We start from the raw sequence: 18,253 nt of genomic DNA, 5'->3' as shown, positions 1-18,253 counted from the left end.
GTTTCCATGAGAACCAGCCTGCTACATCTCACTGGGATGATGTGGAAAGTTTCTGTTCTGTGGGAACGGAAAAATCCAGTTTGCCTACATACTGTTCACTAATATCCTGAAGGTCTGGGTGAGCTGCATGAACTTCACTGTCACGTTGTGATGAGACACTACGGAGACTGAACCAGTAATCTTTACAGTATAAGCCTGTCTATCATCCTTCTATTTTCCTCAAAGATTATCTTCTAGATAACATTTGGAAAAGGATCTTTAGCCAAAAACAAACTTAGATATGTACAGATAATTTAAATTTAGACTTTTTTTGAGATTTTCTGAATATGTGACATTATTCTGTAAATATGTTGCATCTCTAAAGGCCAAGCAGCCAAAATAAAGGTCACATACATCAAGTTTGGTTGGTGACCTTCTCCAAAGAAACTGAAACTGTTTGAGCAGATAAGGGCTTCAGACTCTCTGAAAATATTTCTGTTGCAATGTAACAACAAATAAAATAATGCATGAATATATGAATGAATGAAAACAGCAAGTTTTCACCGTTTCAGTGAGAGAATGAGCAGGAAGGTCTTTAGTTCCCTGCTGAAGGGTTTGTGGTGACCTCCTTGTTATCCAGACTTGGACAAAATTGTTGGTACCCTTCCGGTAGAAAACATGACTCTGCAGGCCCAGAAGCAGCTGCAGGCCTGTTTTTGGGGGACTGTAGTGATGGATTTTTCTGGGACACAGAGTCATTTCATCCAGTTTGAGTTATGAACAACACCAGAGACACACTAATAATAGCTGGTGTCGTTTTAGCTTAAAATAAAGAAGTGCAAACACGCTCTGTCAGAAAACCGGTCTTAAAATAGCATGAATCATAGTGTGTTTTCATTCTATACCTTTTTGGCTTTCAATCATCAGTCTCTCTTATTTTAACTTCCTGTTCTCTATTCACTTGCTACATTTTTGGTCTTTTTCTTCACATAACCACAATTTCTGCCTCTCTCTTCTGTAGTTGTTTATTTGCACAGATAAAGTTAAATGAACACACACATGAACTAGGCCTATGTTATGGTAGTTTATACTGTACACACCACATCTGTTTTACATCTGTCCATTTTTCCCCCAGTTTTTCCTCACTCAAATTGAGGCTCTAAGGTAGTTCAGGGGGTGTCGCATACTTTACAGATGTAAAGCTTCTTGAGGCAGATTTGTGACTTGACTAAATACAAGCAATATTATTTTATTACTTTTATGAATCAAAATGTTTCTTTATCAGTTCACCAACATTTCAAGCTCACCGAAGGTATTTAATGGTTTTAAGCTGCTTCTATTTCAGCGTTTCCTTTTTTTTTTTTTTTTATATGTAAAATGTGCATTTAGGAGTGGGCAATCTGACGATTTTAAAATCGAGATCCTGATCTAAAGGCGCCCACAATCTACTTTTCAGGTAAATTGTAGACATTCCAGCATTTAATGTCATCTTATTTCCGTTCCAAACTTCACATAACCTCATTACCTAGCAGCTCTGTGCTACATAACCAAACCAATGGCTATAATGGCTGGATGAATCACTTCACGTGGCTCTTCCTTCGGTGATGCAATCGAGTTGTTGTGAGTACTTGAAATGTGTTATTTTATGATGATGTTGTTATCTTTTGGCTTCTGCTTCGAACTTCAAATAAAAACTCAGGAGAAATTCATAGGCTATTTCAAGTCTGGCTAAAGTCTATGTGGGAATTCCAAAATTGAGAAAAGGTTTTGGATTATATAGATCGTAATATAATTTCTTGGCCAGATTACCCAACCTATATGCATCAAACTAAACAGGTGGATGGAGATGAACTTTGCGTCTAGTTCTCTCTACCTGACTTCACATCTGATTTTTGTTACCACAGCATAACTGCAAATCTGACACGTTTCCCATCATTTAGACAGTTGGAAAGACTCTACTTCCAAAATTAAGTGCCAACTATGAGTCTCTATTCTCCATTTTGTGCTTTCTTCTCATCGTTCCAAACATGCTACTCTATTCAGCTTCTTCTCTTACCATTTAAAGTTAATAATCTGGTTACCTTTAAATTTCATCTTTAAATCACCTGAACAAATGAAGTGAACTAAAACTCCAAGCTTAATGTGTTGAAATCTCTTTATTATTTATTATCTTCCTACATTGCTCTCTGTCGGTGCTGTGAGCTGTTGACCAGATAGAACCATTGAATGGTCTGTCACAACACTACAAAGAAAATGTCAGATTATCCAGGAAGTCTGAAAACCAGCTATAATCTTCTCCTCTACACTGGCAGTGAAACAGAATGACCGCCTGTCCAACAACAGGAAAAACTTTAAATTAATGTAATCCAAGACGCAAAAAAGGCAAAGACAGACTGGTGATCTCCACACACTTTTTACATGGTGGTGTTGTACTAAATACACTACTGCTGTCACTGTCCTGCCGTGTCCTGATCAGCCCACAGGGATCAATGATATTTGCTCTTGTTCTTGATGGACGAGCTGACAGCTGCTTCCTCCTCACATGCAGCTTCCACTGATCAGAGACAGAGCAGTTAAGCTCAGAATAGACTCTGCATACACACACACACACACACACACACACACACACACACCACTGGCTTATACAAACACACACTGACTTAATCTGTCTCCGCAGATCTCTTGTTCTGTAGGGACAGGAATATTGAAATCCAAGCGCGAGCCAGAGCTACAGTATTTGAGTCCGAGGGCAGGGTTTTGAGGGAAAACATTACAAAATCTGAACGTGAAATCAATGAGTCATGCTATCAAATTGAGGTCGTCCAACACATTTGTTATTGATTTATGTCTTTGTATTCATACACCATAGAAGGTTTTAGTGTTGTTTTACCCACTTTAAAGGTAGTAACAATGAGCAGTTTTATGCCCCAAATATGCTGTGTTCATGCTGTCGTCTAATTTGAATAAACTTGATTGTAATTGTTAATTGATCAACTGAGGATTCTGTGCAGGAGTTCAGTGTGAGCCGCCCCATCGTGGTAAATTCAGTCCTATAGTGTGAGCATGAAGTCACAGGTTCTGGCTGTGCAGAAAGGATCATTAACTCCCGCTGTCTGCCCAGCTTTAAACAGTTCCACACATTTGGAGCACTATTCTTATCAGTTTCTGAAAACATTTTCCTCTAATGTAACTGGTGAGAAACTGACAGGAACTATGGCCTTGTTTGCAAATATAGTGCTTTCTCCCTATAACTCTTTCCTTGACTTACATTAATTCCCTAGAGACTTACCCTAACCTGCCTAAACCTCACCCCTAACCTAACCTTAAACCAAGTCTTCACCCTAAAATGTAATCAATAAGGAAGGGGAGTCACCACAATGTGACTTTGTAAATAGATTTATGTCCCCACAACATTAGCAATCACACAGCTTTACTTAAATACCCCCATACTAAATCCTTACCACACACACACATGCACACCAACCCTGTTGAGTGTCTTACATCACCAGATTAAAAGACTCTGCCTGCTTCAAAAAAAATCATCCTTCATATAATACCTCATTTTCTCCTTGTCTTCTTCACATTTCCTTCTTCTAGAAAAGACAAAACATAAAACTAAACATTTATGATTGATGTTTTCTGGTAAATTCACAAAGCCAGGGTGAACACAAACTGACCCAAACCAAGTCATATAAGTCATCTCCAGTTACATTCAATTCAATTTTATTTATATAGCACCAAATCACAACAACAGTTATCTCATAGCGCTTTTCATAAAAGAGCCGTACTCTGCGATATTATTTACAGAAACCCAACAATTCCCACCAAGAGCAAGCACTTTCTCCACCTAGTGGTAGCTGTATTTTTAGACCACTGGGAATTTTGAGTTTGAGTATTGACCCTTTGGCGTTTCTGAAGCGAGTCAGTGTGGCGTGCTGAAGTAGCAGAGTACATCAAGACAGCGAAGTTAGCAGCTCTTTTATATTTATTATACACACTATGTCGTTCAGGTTGTTAAGGATGTGAAGCAAAGTGTGTAGTTTATGTTAAGATTATATTATTGTTATTGTGATGCTAATGTCCGTTAGCATGCTTTTGGAGATTAGCACTGAGCTAACTGTAATGTATCGATAAGAGGGGCTGAATTATTGATACAGTATTGTGGAAAAAAGTACTGCAATATATTGTTGTATTGATTTTGTTTGCACAGCCCTAGAAGCTGGAAACATGTTAGGAATTTCTGATTCATAAATGACTGATAACACATTATCAAAATGGATGGTGATTAATTTTCTGCTGATTGATTAACCATTTCAAACACTCTGCTATTCAACTTGTGGAGTATACTTTTGGCCCGATTTGTAATGTAAAAAGGTGTTCTGCTCTCACTTTAAAAAAAAAAAAAAAAAAAAGGTCTATTATCCCACTGCTGCTAGCCATATGGCTCTGCTGTCAAACATACTTACTGTATCTTTACTCTCTGACCTGCATGTTACCAAACTAAGCTGGGTACGTGCTGAAAGTATCTTCAATGGATTTATGTGCATAATCCAGCTCTGCTAATGTAGTTGTTGTCACGCTGACTATAATCCCAATATACCATAACCTGACTAAAGGTGTTCAAGGAGACCAGCAGGATCAATTACTTCATCTGGATGTGTATACACTGTATGAATATGAAGCATTGGAGAACAACACGTTTGTTCAGATGACTTTACTACATTTTGTGTTTCCACTGTCTCTTGTTTGTGAGAATGATGCTAGCCGCTAAGTTTGGAGTGCACACGTTTTACAGCCTTTACGGTAAATGCAGTTAAAAGGAGCAGAGCGAGCTGACAGGCAGGGTTAGCGACATTATTCAAAATCTTCTCACTTTGTAAAAAGTGTTATAGTGCAGTGAGGGAAAAATATTTGATCCCCTGCTGATTTTGTATGTTTGCCCACTGACAAAGAAATGATCAGTCTATAATTTTAATGGTAGGTTTATTTGAACAGTACGAGACAGAATAACAACAACAACAAAATTCTGGATAACGCATGTCAAAAATGTTATGAATTGATTTGCATTTTAATGAGTGAAATAAGTATTTGACCCCTCTGCTAAACATGACTTAGTACTTTGTGGCAAAACCATTGTTGGCAATCACAGAGGTCAGAAGTTTTTTGTAGTTGGCTGCCAGGTTTGCACACATCTCAGGAGGGATGTCCCACTCCTCTTTGCAGATCTTCTCCAAATCATTAAGGTTTCCACGCTGACATTTGGCAAGTCGAACCTTCAGCTCCCTACACAGATTTACGTACAACATCAGTGGGGGATCAAATAGTTTTTTCCTCCTCATTGTATGAGAGTCTTACCTGAAGAGAGGCTATTAAGTCTAAATTGTACGATAAGAACACAACATACAATATAATTTATCAAATTGCGTGACTTGGTGAATGTAGCGCGAGGATACTCGTGACAAAGTCTGGTTTTTAAAATAAGATGTCGAGACAACATGTATGGAAATAAGATTAATTGGATCATATTCACAGGAAGTATAATGCTGTTACAGGTGTGCCTTAAAAGTAAAGTAAAATGGAAATTACTTACAAATAATTCTTTGATTTATGGTTGATGGAAAAACATTAAAGAAATTAGTTGATTTTCTCGCTGTTTTGTTACCATTTATATCTATACAGTGCGTTTATGATAAAATTGTTTACTAGGGTACAAACAAGCGTGCAAAGGTCTTCATTCACCTAGTCTCTTTATTTTATAAATTGTTCTTCCAGGGGGGCATATGCGAGATGATCGATGTCCACCCACCATAGGCTCACAAAATCATGTGGGAAACACTGCATGTTGTGTGGACAGAGAAGACGTTTTCACACTTAAATGCAGCATCACCGTCACACCAATCACAGTCCTTCTTGATTTGTGACTTGCCAACCAAACGGAGGACAAACGATTTAACAGTGCTTTTAGTGTTTTTTTGTGTTTCAGTGTGGACAGAGTTTAAAACAGCCTGAAAAAGGTTTGTGCAGAGAGAACCACAGTGGACATGTTGAAGGTGAAGGGCGTTTTCTGATTTAGCCACATGGTCTGGAGGAAAGTTGTGCAGACTGAAGGAAAGAGTGTGTGTTAAGGGTGTGGAGGGGAGTGGGTTCAGCTCTGTTTTCACTGGAGAGGCATGCATGTTTACACAAACACACATGCAGATGATTCAGTCAGATTACATCTCCTCTCTGGGCTCGTTTGTTCTCATAGTTCAGTGTGTGTGTGTGTGTGTGTGTGTGTGTGTGTGTGTGTGTGTGTGTGTGTTAGTCAAGAGGGTGTGTCTAATCAGTCCTTGTGCTGAATCTGATATGTTTTCAACTGCAGCCAACAAATTCAGCATGAAAAAAAAAAAAAAATTTCACCAACCACGCCGATATTGCTATTTCATTTGACAGCATATCTTCCTCAGCCTAATCAGACATGTAGTGTAGTAACAGTGGTAAATCGATTGCCTCAAGATGGTCTCAGTGAGAAACCCTCATTTCAAGGTTGTTTTAGTGTAGATTCAGATTTATACTGAAAGATGATCGAGTCTTTGCAGTCAGGGCTCTGAGACTGTGGAATGACCTGCCTGAAGGTCAGCGCTGCAAACTCTGTCTCGTCTTATAAATCAATTTTAGAACCCCGCTTTTTTTAAAATAGCATTTCGTTGATTTGATTTAGGTTTAGATAAAGAAAAGTGAAAGATAAGTAGAAGGAATAGAAACTCCAAAAGAATCCAAAGACAGGAAAAATAAAGTGAGAAATGGGGTGTGTGAAACAAAGCAAAGACAGACAAAGAGAGAGAGAGAGCGCGAGCGAGCGAGCGAGAGAGAAAGTAAGACTGATTACCAATCAGATATAGTTCGCCCAACCAAACCCTAGAACTGTTTACTCTGCTGGGGCAAAAGAAGGGAGGTGCACCATGAGAAAACATAAAGACAAAGAGCAAAACACTTTACAGATAAACAAATATTACCTTTTATTTTAATTTCATTTTGCTTGTAGAATGATGACAGCACTCAAACTATGGACTTGTAGTCAGGGTCGGGGTTTTGTTCCACTTTATTTCAAAAATGCAATAATTCAACCCCTTCTGAAATAAATAAACAAGGCCTATTTCCAAGCTGCCGTTCATCTCAAAAATACTAGAGAAAGTTGTTGCCAATCAGCTCACTGACACTCTCACTGCCCACAATACAATGGTAGAAACATTTTTTGATCCCCTGCTGATTTTGTACATTTGCCCACTGACTGAAAGAAATGATCAGTCTATAATTTTAGTGGTAGATTTATTTGAACAGTGAGAGACAGAAAAACAAAAAAATCCAGATAAATGCCTGTCAAAAATTTTTTGTGAGTGAAATAAGTATTTGACCACTCCGCTAAACATGACTTAGTACTTTGTGGCAAAACCATTGTTGGCAATCACAGAGGTTTTTTGTAGTTATAGTTAGCCACCAGGTTTGCACACAAATAAGTATTTGACCCCCTCTCAACCAGGTGTCTTTTACACAGGTAACGAGCTGAGATTAGGAGCACACTCTTAAGGGGCGGCAGTAGCTCAGTCTGTAAGGATTAGGCTGGGAACCGCTGGTTCGAATCCAACTCGGACCAGAGTTGTGGAGCGTGGACTGGTAGCTGGAGAGGTGCCAGTTCACCTCCTGGGCACTGCCGAAGGAGGCCTTGAGCAAGCTCCTGAACCCCCAGGGGTGGGCGCCGTACTGACTGGCAGCCCCCTCATTCTGACATCTCTCCGTGTGTTGCTATGGGTCGTGTTTGTGTTTGTGCATGTCTTCCTGTATTTGAGTTTCCCCTCTGGGAAATAAAGTATATATCTTAAAGGGAGTGCTCCTAATCATGTTTGTCACCTGTCCACAGAATTGGAAGATTGTAGACCTACACAAAGCTGGAACAAGACCATCAGCAAGCAGCTTGGTGAGAAGGTGACAGAAAAACAGTCAATCTCCTTTGGTCTGGGGCTCCATGGAAGATCTCACCTCGTGGAGTTGCAATGATCATGAGAACAGTGAGGAATCAGTCCAGAACTAGACAGCAGGATCTTGTCAATGATCTCAAGGCAGCTGGGAACATAGGCACCAGGAAACCAATCAGTAACACACTACGCCATGAAGGACTGACATCCTGCAGCGCCCGCAAGGTGCCCCTGCTCAAGAAAGCACACGTACAGGCCCGTCTAAAAGTTTGCCAATGAACATCTGAATGATTCAGAGGAGAACTGGGTGAAAGTGTTGTGGTCAGATCAGACTAAAATCGAGGTCTTTGGCATCAACTCAACTCGCCATGTTTGGAGAAGGAGGAATGCTGCCTATGACCCCAAGATTACCATTCCCACCGTCAAACATTATCCTTATTTGCTAACTAATTCCCACCTCCCTGCAGGTTTGAGTGCACAAGCTACTCGTTTTAAAGTTTGGGGTTAGTAGTTTAGTTCATAGGAGTTAAAACAACAGTTCTGTAATGTTTAAAGCATTGTGTTTGCTGTCCATTTACTGGCAGGGAAGACGCTGGAGTATAAGCAGGTGTAGCCTAAGTGTTGGTACAAATGAATGATGTGAATAATAAGGACAAGATTAGAATCAAGCAGATGTTTATTTTATTATAACATTATCGCAGAACCTGACTGAGTGAACAGAGCTTCAGTTTCTCAGTCGGTGGTTATTTACCGGGACACTTAGTCATGCTGACCCACGCTAGTTCTTCCTCTTCCTTTTTGTCTTTTAAGGTTCATCAGCCATTAAAAGAACCTTTGTGGTTTTAGACAAACCTTGCAGAGAACCTGAATCTTATCCAGCAAATGCTACAAATAAGCAAATTAGCTCAGAAGGTCATCTTGGCCTGATGTCATCAGGAGAAATGCCAAATCCTAGTTTAAACCAGGAACAACCCTCATTAGTATTAGTGTGGAGTGTTTGATCATCTACGTCATTGACTCCATGAGGTAATTTCAAGGTACAAGGTTGTTTATTAGTCATTATTATACAGCACAAGGCTGCATAACAAAAATAAATTTGTAGTTCCTTCATGCTACACACACAACAGTGTAGCCTATATTAAAATATGTGACAAACACAATAAAATATAAACAGCTACTTATATACATATATATACAACCCAAACATTCTACAGTGCATTTTTTGAATTTGCATCTGGGGTGAATGCAAACAACTGCAACCAGATGATAGATAGATCTCTCACACACACACACACACACACACTCTACTGGAACCTCAGACTACATACCTCATACATTAATTATGTTTATTTGAAGTAACTATTGATTTGGCTTATTTTCATTAAATAAACATGTGAACCGTTTTCTATGGTGTTTATTGTGTTCACAATAAACAGTCTGACACTTTTGGGAAACAGAGTCCATCTTGACTGCGTTTGAGCACCAAGCATCACTTATGTAAAACACAGAGTCCACTTCCTCTCATCTTGCCGGAGTCTTGCGCTGACAACTCGGAACATGAACCACCTGCCGAGAGCTTGATCTTCATCAGCAGAATTAAGTCCAAGCTTTGCTAGCAAGGCTCCTCTGCTGTCTCCCTTTCCTCTCATCTGAGCGATCACCGCACCCGCCTTGGGCCTGGTGGATCGTGGTCTGCTGCTCTTTAATCAAAAAACCCCGTCTTCATCTTCCAATGACTGCATTTATGTCACAGGTAACGCATGTTTTGGCATTTAAAGCTGGAAAAAACAGCAAAGTTTGAAGGAGCTACTGGCTGCTGCTTCACACCTGACTCCTCCAGGGAAGTTCAGACAAAGTGTCCTGACCTGGCTGACAGGTAGGTCAGCAGAGTTTTAGTGTTTCCCCCTGGCACGCCAACTAACCAGTCACAGATTAACTTTACACCGATGCAAAGAATCTTCTGCGTGTCCTCTTTTTCCATCAAGACACTTGTCATTCACATTATAACCAAAACTACAGAATATTGAACACAGGTCCACAATGAGTGTCCCAACGATTCTTTTGCTATAGATCCTAAGCCAACCCGTTTAATAAAACAGTCCCTTACTGATATTTATTGTATGTTTCCCCACATACAGTGAAAAAGACAGCTGCACAGTGCGTCCTCGTACAGGATTTTCCCCAGGAAACAGTTTAACCGAGGTGGTAAGCCACCTAGTTTATGACAACCTCATCTCATGCTCAGTTTAATTTAGTAAATGAGAGCATAAACAGCACAAACACTTTGTAACATAACTGTATTGGTTTGTGAGTGTAAAACCCCAAGTAATTGTATCTCTCTCATATAGGTTTGGGTGGTATCTCAGTATTATGGTTAAAATAGGAGTAAAGAGTACAGAGTACATAGAGAATAAAAATACAGACGCTCCTGTTTCTATTAAACTGATATGGACGTGCTGTTTTGAGCTGATGTATTGTTGTGCACGCCCTCAACATAAGTGGCCGATTTCACGTGTAACTGCCTAACATCATCTACAACGCAACACTATAACCCCCTTTACCTTTCCAGCAGCTGGTTAACAACACACACCGGGGAGCTTTAGCTGCAGCATTTATTCACTGACAAACTCTTACGCTTTTCAAAAAGGATGCAGTGTGCAGTCCTAACATCTACCGCTCTGTGGCACCCCCTCCCCCAGTGTTTCCCATACATTGATTTATTTGTGGCAGCCTGCCAGACTATCAATGCTGCCCACCACAAATTGAATTTCTATTTTTTACAATTTAAAATCTCTAGCTCACTCCCTCTCTCTCTCTCTCACAACCACATTGACAACAGCCCCATCGGTGAATAGCCCCTCCTCTTCGTGCACCATCTGAATTAAAACATGATCATGAGCAGACCAAAGGATCGTTACCTATCGAGATGTGCTACTTTGAGGTTCTTTAAATGCGCATTGGTTTTGGTCAGGGGTAGGATTAGGGTTAGACGCAATATATTTGCATTAAAGGTAGCATTTTTCGAAAAGGAAGATTCCTGAATCAATCTGGATTTGAATGGTTAGTATCATGAACACAACTGCACAAATGTGTCCAAAACTAAGGCATTCAAGTTAAATCTGAAAAGTTAGTCCACCTGTTCTTTACACAACATCAGTGAGGTGATGTGCCTGCGCAGAGCCCAAAGCATTCAAAAAGACAGGTCCCAGCCACAGCCTGGTTCCTCTCCTGCCGTCTGATAAAAAGGTAAAAAGTATCGTACGACCAGCCTTCAAAGCAGCTTCTTTCCCAGGCTGTGAGCCGCCTAAATGCAACCTCAGTACTCCACCGTGTGAAATAGCCTAGTTTTATTCACCTTATTTATCAACCCATCTAGTGCAGATCATTTTGTATTAGGGCTGAACGATTAATTAAAAACTAATCAAAACCAAAATTTCAGAGCCATATTTGGTCATTTAATAACGTTAATATTTCCCCTTAAAAACATACCGTGTGTGTAAACAGGTGTCTCCACCTCATCCAATCAGCTTCCAGACCGGGGTCTGAAGCTCTGGCGAGATTTTAGCTCTTATAACAGCACCTTTGATGAATGAGAAGAGGAAGCTAGCAAAGCGTGAGTTACCGTGTTACAGCGTTAAGCGTTACCGTGTTCGTACAGTGTGCGGGTGAATATTATTAGTGCCGCACTGATATTGAAAATTGTGTGAAATTTTAGAAGCAGCAGTCATAATTCAGCAGCAGCGATACATTGAATATAGGGGAACCATGTCTCTGTTAGGTGCAAGTCAACAGCACCTTATAAATTAACATTTAGCTCATCGATTTTTGACAACTGCGAATCGAAAAAAAATAAACCCAGTTGAGCATATTTACAGTAAAAACCTTGTCAGTAAAATATGAGGGCAAAAAAAGTATTGTTTATTAATCGTAATCGAGGTAAAAAAATATTTAAATAATCATGATTTGGATTTTAGGTCAAATCGTCCAGCCCTATTTTGTATATGCTGTTTGTTTTTATAAATAGCATAAAGGAAAACATCTCTTTACACAACCCTGTGTTGTAAAATAATAAATAAATCTACCTTGCACCTTGTTTTAGTACTTGAGTGAATGAGTTGCTAGAAGTCGTGCATCGGTGGAAGGTTTATCTGTGTCTGAGAGGACAGCTGAGATCCTGTTAACTAACTCAGAATAGCAGTGTGCAATGGAAACAGAGTAAAATGCATCATGCAGACTGTCACGGTCAGTTGGATCAAACAGACTACGTTCCAACTGCAGAATGAAGCCAAATCCAGCTGGCACTGCTTAGAGGAGCCATTAATCTTGTCACAAACAGGCTGGTTATTAAGGACTCAACCTGATGTCTTAATTGGAGTGTGGATCCAGTCAGCTGCTGAGTAAAAACCTGAATCAGCAGGAAGAAAATGAAGATATGTAGACAGAGAACTGTTTTCCAATACATAATTTACTTAATAACTACTATTTGTGATTTTGAGAGAAGGCTTTTTTCACAGAAACAAAAAGGGACTAAACAAAAAAGCGAAGTGAGAGTCACACACTGAACACACTGCCTGAAGAAGGAGAAACAGTTCAAACTGGACAGCCAGCAGTATAAGAAAATTTAAACATTTAAACAGCTGGTACGGTAGTGAAATCAGTGAGCCGTCAGAGTATTGAGTTTTTGATAAAGAGGAAGTGTGAAGACTTCTCACTTTAAAGCCTGTTTGCAGATCTTGGGGAGGACTACAGTGCATGCAAAAAGGGTTGTATAAAAGTATTTTGTGGCTTCAGAAAGAGTTGCATGAACTCTGATAAACTGCCTCAAGTGGCACACTTTTCAAAATACTGTCAAAGCCCTTCAGTGAATCTGCCCTGGAGTGTGTGTGTGTGGTCTCTGCCTTTATCCTCCAACATGTCTGAGGCTGTAGTTTGTAGCCAAACATCTCGCCGTCCCAAATTTTAAAAACAGAGACAGTACAACAGCAGAAAAAGTCTCCTGAACTGTAAAGCTGAGTTTCTTTTTCTAGCGCTTCTCTCACACATGAACCAATTATATAACAGCATCAGGCTTCTTGTAAACTCAGCAGCCTTGCAAATGATGCTAATGTTGCTGTACTCAGCCGAGGGGAAGATGCTCAAGCAAGTGCAGAAGTCGGAGCGTGTACATTACCAGCCAAGTGTCCTCAGTCGCATCAGTTAAACTGTGCGTCTGTGTGTGTATTGATGAGCAGGCTAATGAAGCAGTTGGCTGGCTGGTTAGCCGGCTGGCAGGACTTCACACAGTGAGCCTTGTTACAGACTGAGAGGCTAAACAGAGCGTGACTGATGATCGTATCTGACGACAGCCAACTTTATCACACCAGGAAGTGTGTAGGTGATGAGAAGCCTGCATTTAAATTCAGCCACTTAGGTGCCAGCGAGCAGCCGGCACTGAAACCTCAAAATTTATGTGTTCACCAGCTGCAACAGCTCCGTCAGCCCAAAGTTCCCGAATCACTTTCACCCTTCATCCAGATGGCTAGATCTTTGGCAGGAATTGGATGAGAAAACTTGGCTCTGGCAGCAGCAAATAGTGCTACTGTCCAAATGTTTCGAAAAATAATTACCGCAATAATCTGGAGACATCATTACAGTCACCAGCTGCCCTAATGATGAGAAACATTTGCTCTAGTAACACGTGAATGACATTTGAAATGGAAGCCAACATATTTACAAGTTCCTAATCTGCAAATGCAGTTTGTAATCACTAAATTAAAAGGCATCCTTATCAAATGTGTATCAATGTTTTCCATTTATTTACAAAAATGAAAGTCTATTGATATATTGTTCTTTTAGAGTTGATATAATTTATTAATTTATCCATCGACAGAAGATAAATCAGCAACTATTTTCATAGATTAATGTTCTTGGCAGTTTGAAACAAAAGTGCCAAACATTTGTCTGTTCCAGCTGAGGCTGTGCGATATGACGATATTGCTTGACGACAGAAAAACATCTATGGTTTACAGTTATGCTCTATCGTTTATTTGTGTGTCGCAAATTCCACACTTAACAGTAATATTATCACAAGGGCTTTCACGACGCTTACGTTAGCTTTAAGTTGGATATTCGACAGACAATTATCCAACTTAAAACTTCACCGCAGCAACCCTTCTTCCCTGCAACACTCGCTGGTGTTGCAGGGAAGTAATTTGCGCTTAGAATAAACAAGACATGCTGTTGTTGTTGTGATGTTAGCTATAGCAGTAGAAGAGTTGTGAGTATCGCAGTCTGGAGCTGTTGTGTTGGTTCTTCGTCAGTTTGCTAACACACAACCTAGCAAACATTAGTTACATTACTCTCTTTAGATCATGGAATTGTATTTATCCAGAATCGCATACCCCGCCTTTATGATGCAGTGAAATAAGACGCATTCATTGAATTTACAAAAAAAATTCTATATTAAAATTACCTATATCGGGATATGAGATTTTAGTCACATCGCAGAGCCCCAGTTCCATCTTCTCAAATGTGAGGATTTGCTGCCCATCTTTGTCATACATTATAGAAAACTGAATATCTTTTGGTTTTAAATGTTGGACATTTTACAGATTGATCGTTTAATCTTGAATGTAATCTGCAGATTAGTGGTCGACTGATATGGGTTTTCTGTACATGGTTATCTTAGCCAGTAACATGTTGTTTCATATAGAATGTTTTATTACTTATTAGTGATACAGAAAAACACACTTTTAGTTTTATGATGTAGATTTCAAAACGTGGCCGGGTGAGTGGGGTAGGATTTGTCAGAAGTAGCTGCATTATTCTCTACTCGTATGACAATATATGTTTAACCCTATAGCTAGTAATGGTTTTAGATTAGATCTGCTGATATGTGAGTGCAGGTACCAGCTGATACCGATCAAAATGCCAGATATTGGCCTATCACTACTGCAGATTAAATCAATTATGAATATAATCGTTACTTGCAGTTCTAATTTAGTTTAACAACATAAAAGTTAAAGTTAAATTTGATAATTTGCTGCCTGAGAAGCTTGAACCAGTGTATTTTGAGTCTTTCTTAAAAAACAACTCAAGGGACACTTAAAGGTTAATCGATTAATTGACTGATCTTTGCACCTCTAAACTAATTATTTCAGTATTTTGGAATGTTGGTTGGACAAAAACAAACAATAGGTCAACATTTCTACTTTTTTCAAACATTTCATGGACTAAACAAAGAACTGATAGATCAATCAATGACTGAAAACAATGAGTTGCAGCCCTTTGCAAATAAATATTTTTTTTCCCAGCATGGCATTGCTAGTCTAAAACAAACAATGTGTAAATTACACTTCTTATTAGTAACAGTGCCAGTAACCATCCTGGCATAAAATACAATGAAATACTGTACATGCAGCAGCGTCACAGTAAATAAACAAAATCAAGTCACACAGCAGGAGCCGTTGGTGGCTGCCGGTGCAGCGGACTGACTGATGAGCTGTTATCCGCTGCTAATTTCCCAGCCTGTTGTAAGGTGTAAATAGGTTAAGCAGTGTTTATCACTGCGGGGGCTGACATGGGTTTGACACGCTGCCAACATGGTGACGAAGCTGATCCATCCATCAGCACTCACACAAGCGCAGCATGTTTGAACCACTGCCAGATGAGAAAGATTCAGACACTCACTCCCTTATAAAAGCACATTCCACAGTTAATATTTTTCTGTTCTCACCCATCGCATGTTCAGTTTCTCCCTCTCTAAGCAGAGCAAATCCAAACTAATCCTGACTTACAGTAGTAAACACCCGAATGAAAATGATTCTGGGTTACTGTGCCACAGAAAACGGCTCGACTTCATGTTGTCTGTGGTTTGTAACCGTCCCCAGGTTCACTTCCCCTTTACAAAGCCACCAGCTACAACTTTTAAACCATGTTTCCTATAAGACTGCAAAAGCTCGAAGTTATTAACAATGCTGAGCTCTTGCATTATGATATATTTTTTCTAAATGTATAATACCAAAAATCTTTAAGCTCAAGAAGTGGAGCGTCGTCGCATTCAAACTCTCTGACACTGTTCACTCCAACTTAGTGATGCTATTTTGATGTCACTTAATGAAGAGATGAACTTAGATGGAGGCTTCAAGTCTTGAAAACACATCTCACAGAAGTTTGATAGTTCAGAGCTCATGAAAACTAGTCTATAGAGATTTGGACATTTTATAGATTCAGAGATTCATCAAAATGTAACAATTGTTTGTCAACTTTGAAATGAACAAATTCAGGATTTAAATGACCATAATTGATCAGGACCAGTGGTTTACGCTCTAATTTTCAAATTTTGTGAGGACAGCATAAGGGGAAATAAGCAGGAGCCAACATTAATCATCTTACATTTTCTTTCTCTCACCTTTATCTCTTTCTCCACACAGATAAAGGTGGTCCTGAAACTTTAATAATCCACACCACCACCTCCAACTGGCATGAGTCATGTAGTTAGTAAGATGTTGCTCTGGGGAGGCCTGACCTCATCGTGCAAGACATGACTCGCACTAACGTTACACTAACATACCTCAAGTAGGAAGGAACAGTAGCAGAAACAGAGAGACGTTGCATCAAGAGCAGTAACACACTCTTCACACAACTTCCTTTAAATGTTGGACTTCCAAATAAACAAACGCATCCAAACCACAAACACTAATGGGAACCAGTGACTAACAGCATGGAATCCGGTGTCAAACCGCCTGTGAATAGAAATGTAAATACAGTCTAGAACAAGTTCTGGGCCTGAGCTGATGACAACAATCCTGCCTCAAACTTCCAGGTACTGCACCAAGCAATCGGTGTTGTTTGAAGGGGGAATGCCAGTCACAAAAATGCTTATTCAAGCGTTGCCTATAACTTGCTGAAACGAAACGCATGCTCCCAAGATTAAAAAAAACAAAAAACAAAGCAGCGTCTCTCTCACCTTTGTCGCGGCTCTGAGGACACAGAGTTACAGCTCTGAACTGACAGCAATGTGGAAGATTTCCGCGGTCCCATCGGCGACGGCAGCAGGCTGACGTTGGACGGGGACGGCGAGAGCAGGTTACTGTTCCCCGGTGGGGGGAACGAGCCTCTGCGGCACTCCACCAGCACCTCCGCGCTCCCCACATCGTTGAACCCCGTGTCCGACGGAAGGACCAGGATAGGCGGTATGTTGAGGAGTGTCCTCTGTGCCGGGGAGGGACTGACGTTCCCGCAGCTCACGGACGCTGCCAAACTGGAGAATGTCCCGTAGCTGCTGTTTCCCAGCTCCGGGCACAACCCGGTCGGTGTCGCCACCGCAGAGCCGAAGTCGGCTCCCTCCAAGTCGGTCTCTTTGTGCTGGCGGCTTCCTGCATTGTCGGCTGAATTACTCTGGTCGTTAACTGGTCGTCCGTCCAGGGAGATGTTACTGAGAAACAAAAGAGCCGCTTGTCTCCGGCGAGAGTTCTCCCGGTTCCTCCGACTGTGTTCCCTGTTACTGTGCGTTTTCTTGCCGCTAGCAGCGGCCGTTATCGCAGCGCTGTGCGGGCCACAGGCAGCAGCCGCCGCCGCCGCCATGGTCTCTGTCCCACCGAGGAAGTCAACTGAAGGCTCGGCTCGAGACCCGCAACTATCAAATCCCTTTTACCCGGTGCGAGACCGCTTTACGCCCACCTCAGCTCTCATTGGTCCACACGCTAATACGTAACGACGTTCCTTGAGTAACTGCACTGTGCAACGTCCCACCACTGAAATATAATGACCATAAATAAAGCCTACTATCATCGATTTTATATATATATATATTTATTATAAATAAATGTTTCAAAACAGAATATTTAAATTAGGCTATATTTGCTCACCCTTTTTCCTCTTTGTGCTCATCCTCTTCTTAAAGGGAATAAAAGTTTTTCTATTTGTTACTATTACTGCATAATACGTTGTTTTCCTGCCTTGTGGGGTATTTGCAGGCTTCTGAAAATGACGATTATTAATAGCAGTAAAAGTACAAATACAATAGTGTATACAACAATATTGTCAAAAGTATTTTTTGACATTGGGCACCCGGGATTTTTCCCTACTACTTAGTATCAGACAGTAAGTTACTTTAAAACCCTCTACATCAAGTAGGAAAAGAAATCCTTCAGCATATTACAAATCGAGAAATATATAACTAAGCTACGCTGCCTATTTGGCATGTGTTAAAATTACATTCATAGGAGGTGTCTGGAAATTTCTCATTCTGATGAAATGTTTGTGGCTTTTATTGTAGCTAGTTGAGAAGTAGTGTCTGTTTTTTTTTTTTTTTTAGATAATCATGTCAAATGGTGTTTGTA

The 18,253-nt window shown here is 40.3% G+C and overlaps 1 protein-coding gene across 1 annotated transcript in view; it reads right to left on the bottom strand.

Moving 5' to 3' along the window:
* Positions 1-17,581, bottom strand: part of cables2b (Cdk5 and Abl enzyme substrate 2b) — a 42,529-nt gene extending 24,948 nt beyond the window's left edge. Inside the window, exon 1 of the mRNA XM_038721783.1 lies at positions 16,879-17,581. Within this exon, the coding sequence (XP_038577711.1) occupies positions 16,879-17,495 (617 nt within the window). The 5' untranslated portion in view covers positions 17,496-17,581. The remainder of the gene's footprint in view (positions 1-16,878) is intronic.
* Positions 17,582-18,253: the final 672 nt, after the last annotated feature.

This window comes from Micropterus salmoides, unplaced genomic scaffold (assembly GCF_014851395.1).
Source record: "Micropterus salmoides isolate LMB-PRFRI ecotype aquatic unplaced genomic scaffold, ASM1485139v1 Ms_hic_scaffold_16, whole genome shotgun sequence".
NCBI classification, from domain to species: domain Eukaryota; kingdom Metazoa; phylum Chordata; class Actinopteri; order Centrarchiformes; family Centrarchidae; genus Micropterus; species Micropterus salmoides.
The sequence above is the reverse complement of the archived record's forward strand: the minus strand, read 5'-3'. Positions and strand labels throughout refer to the sequence as shown.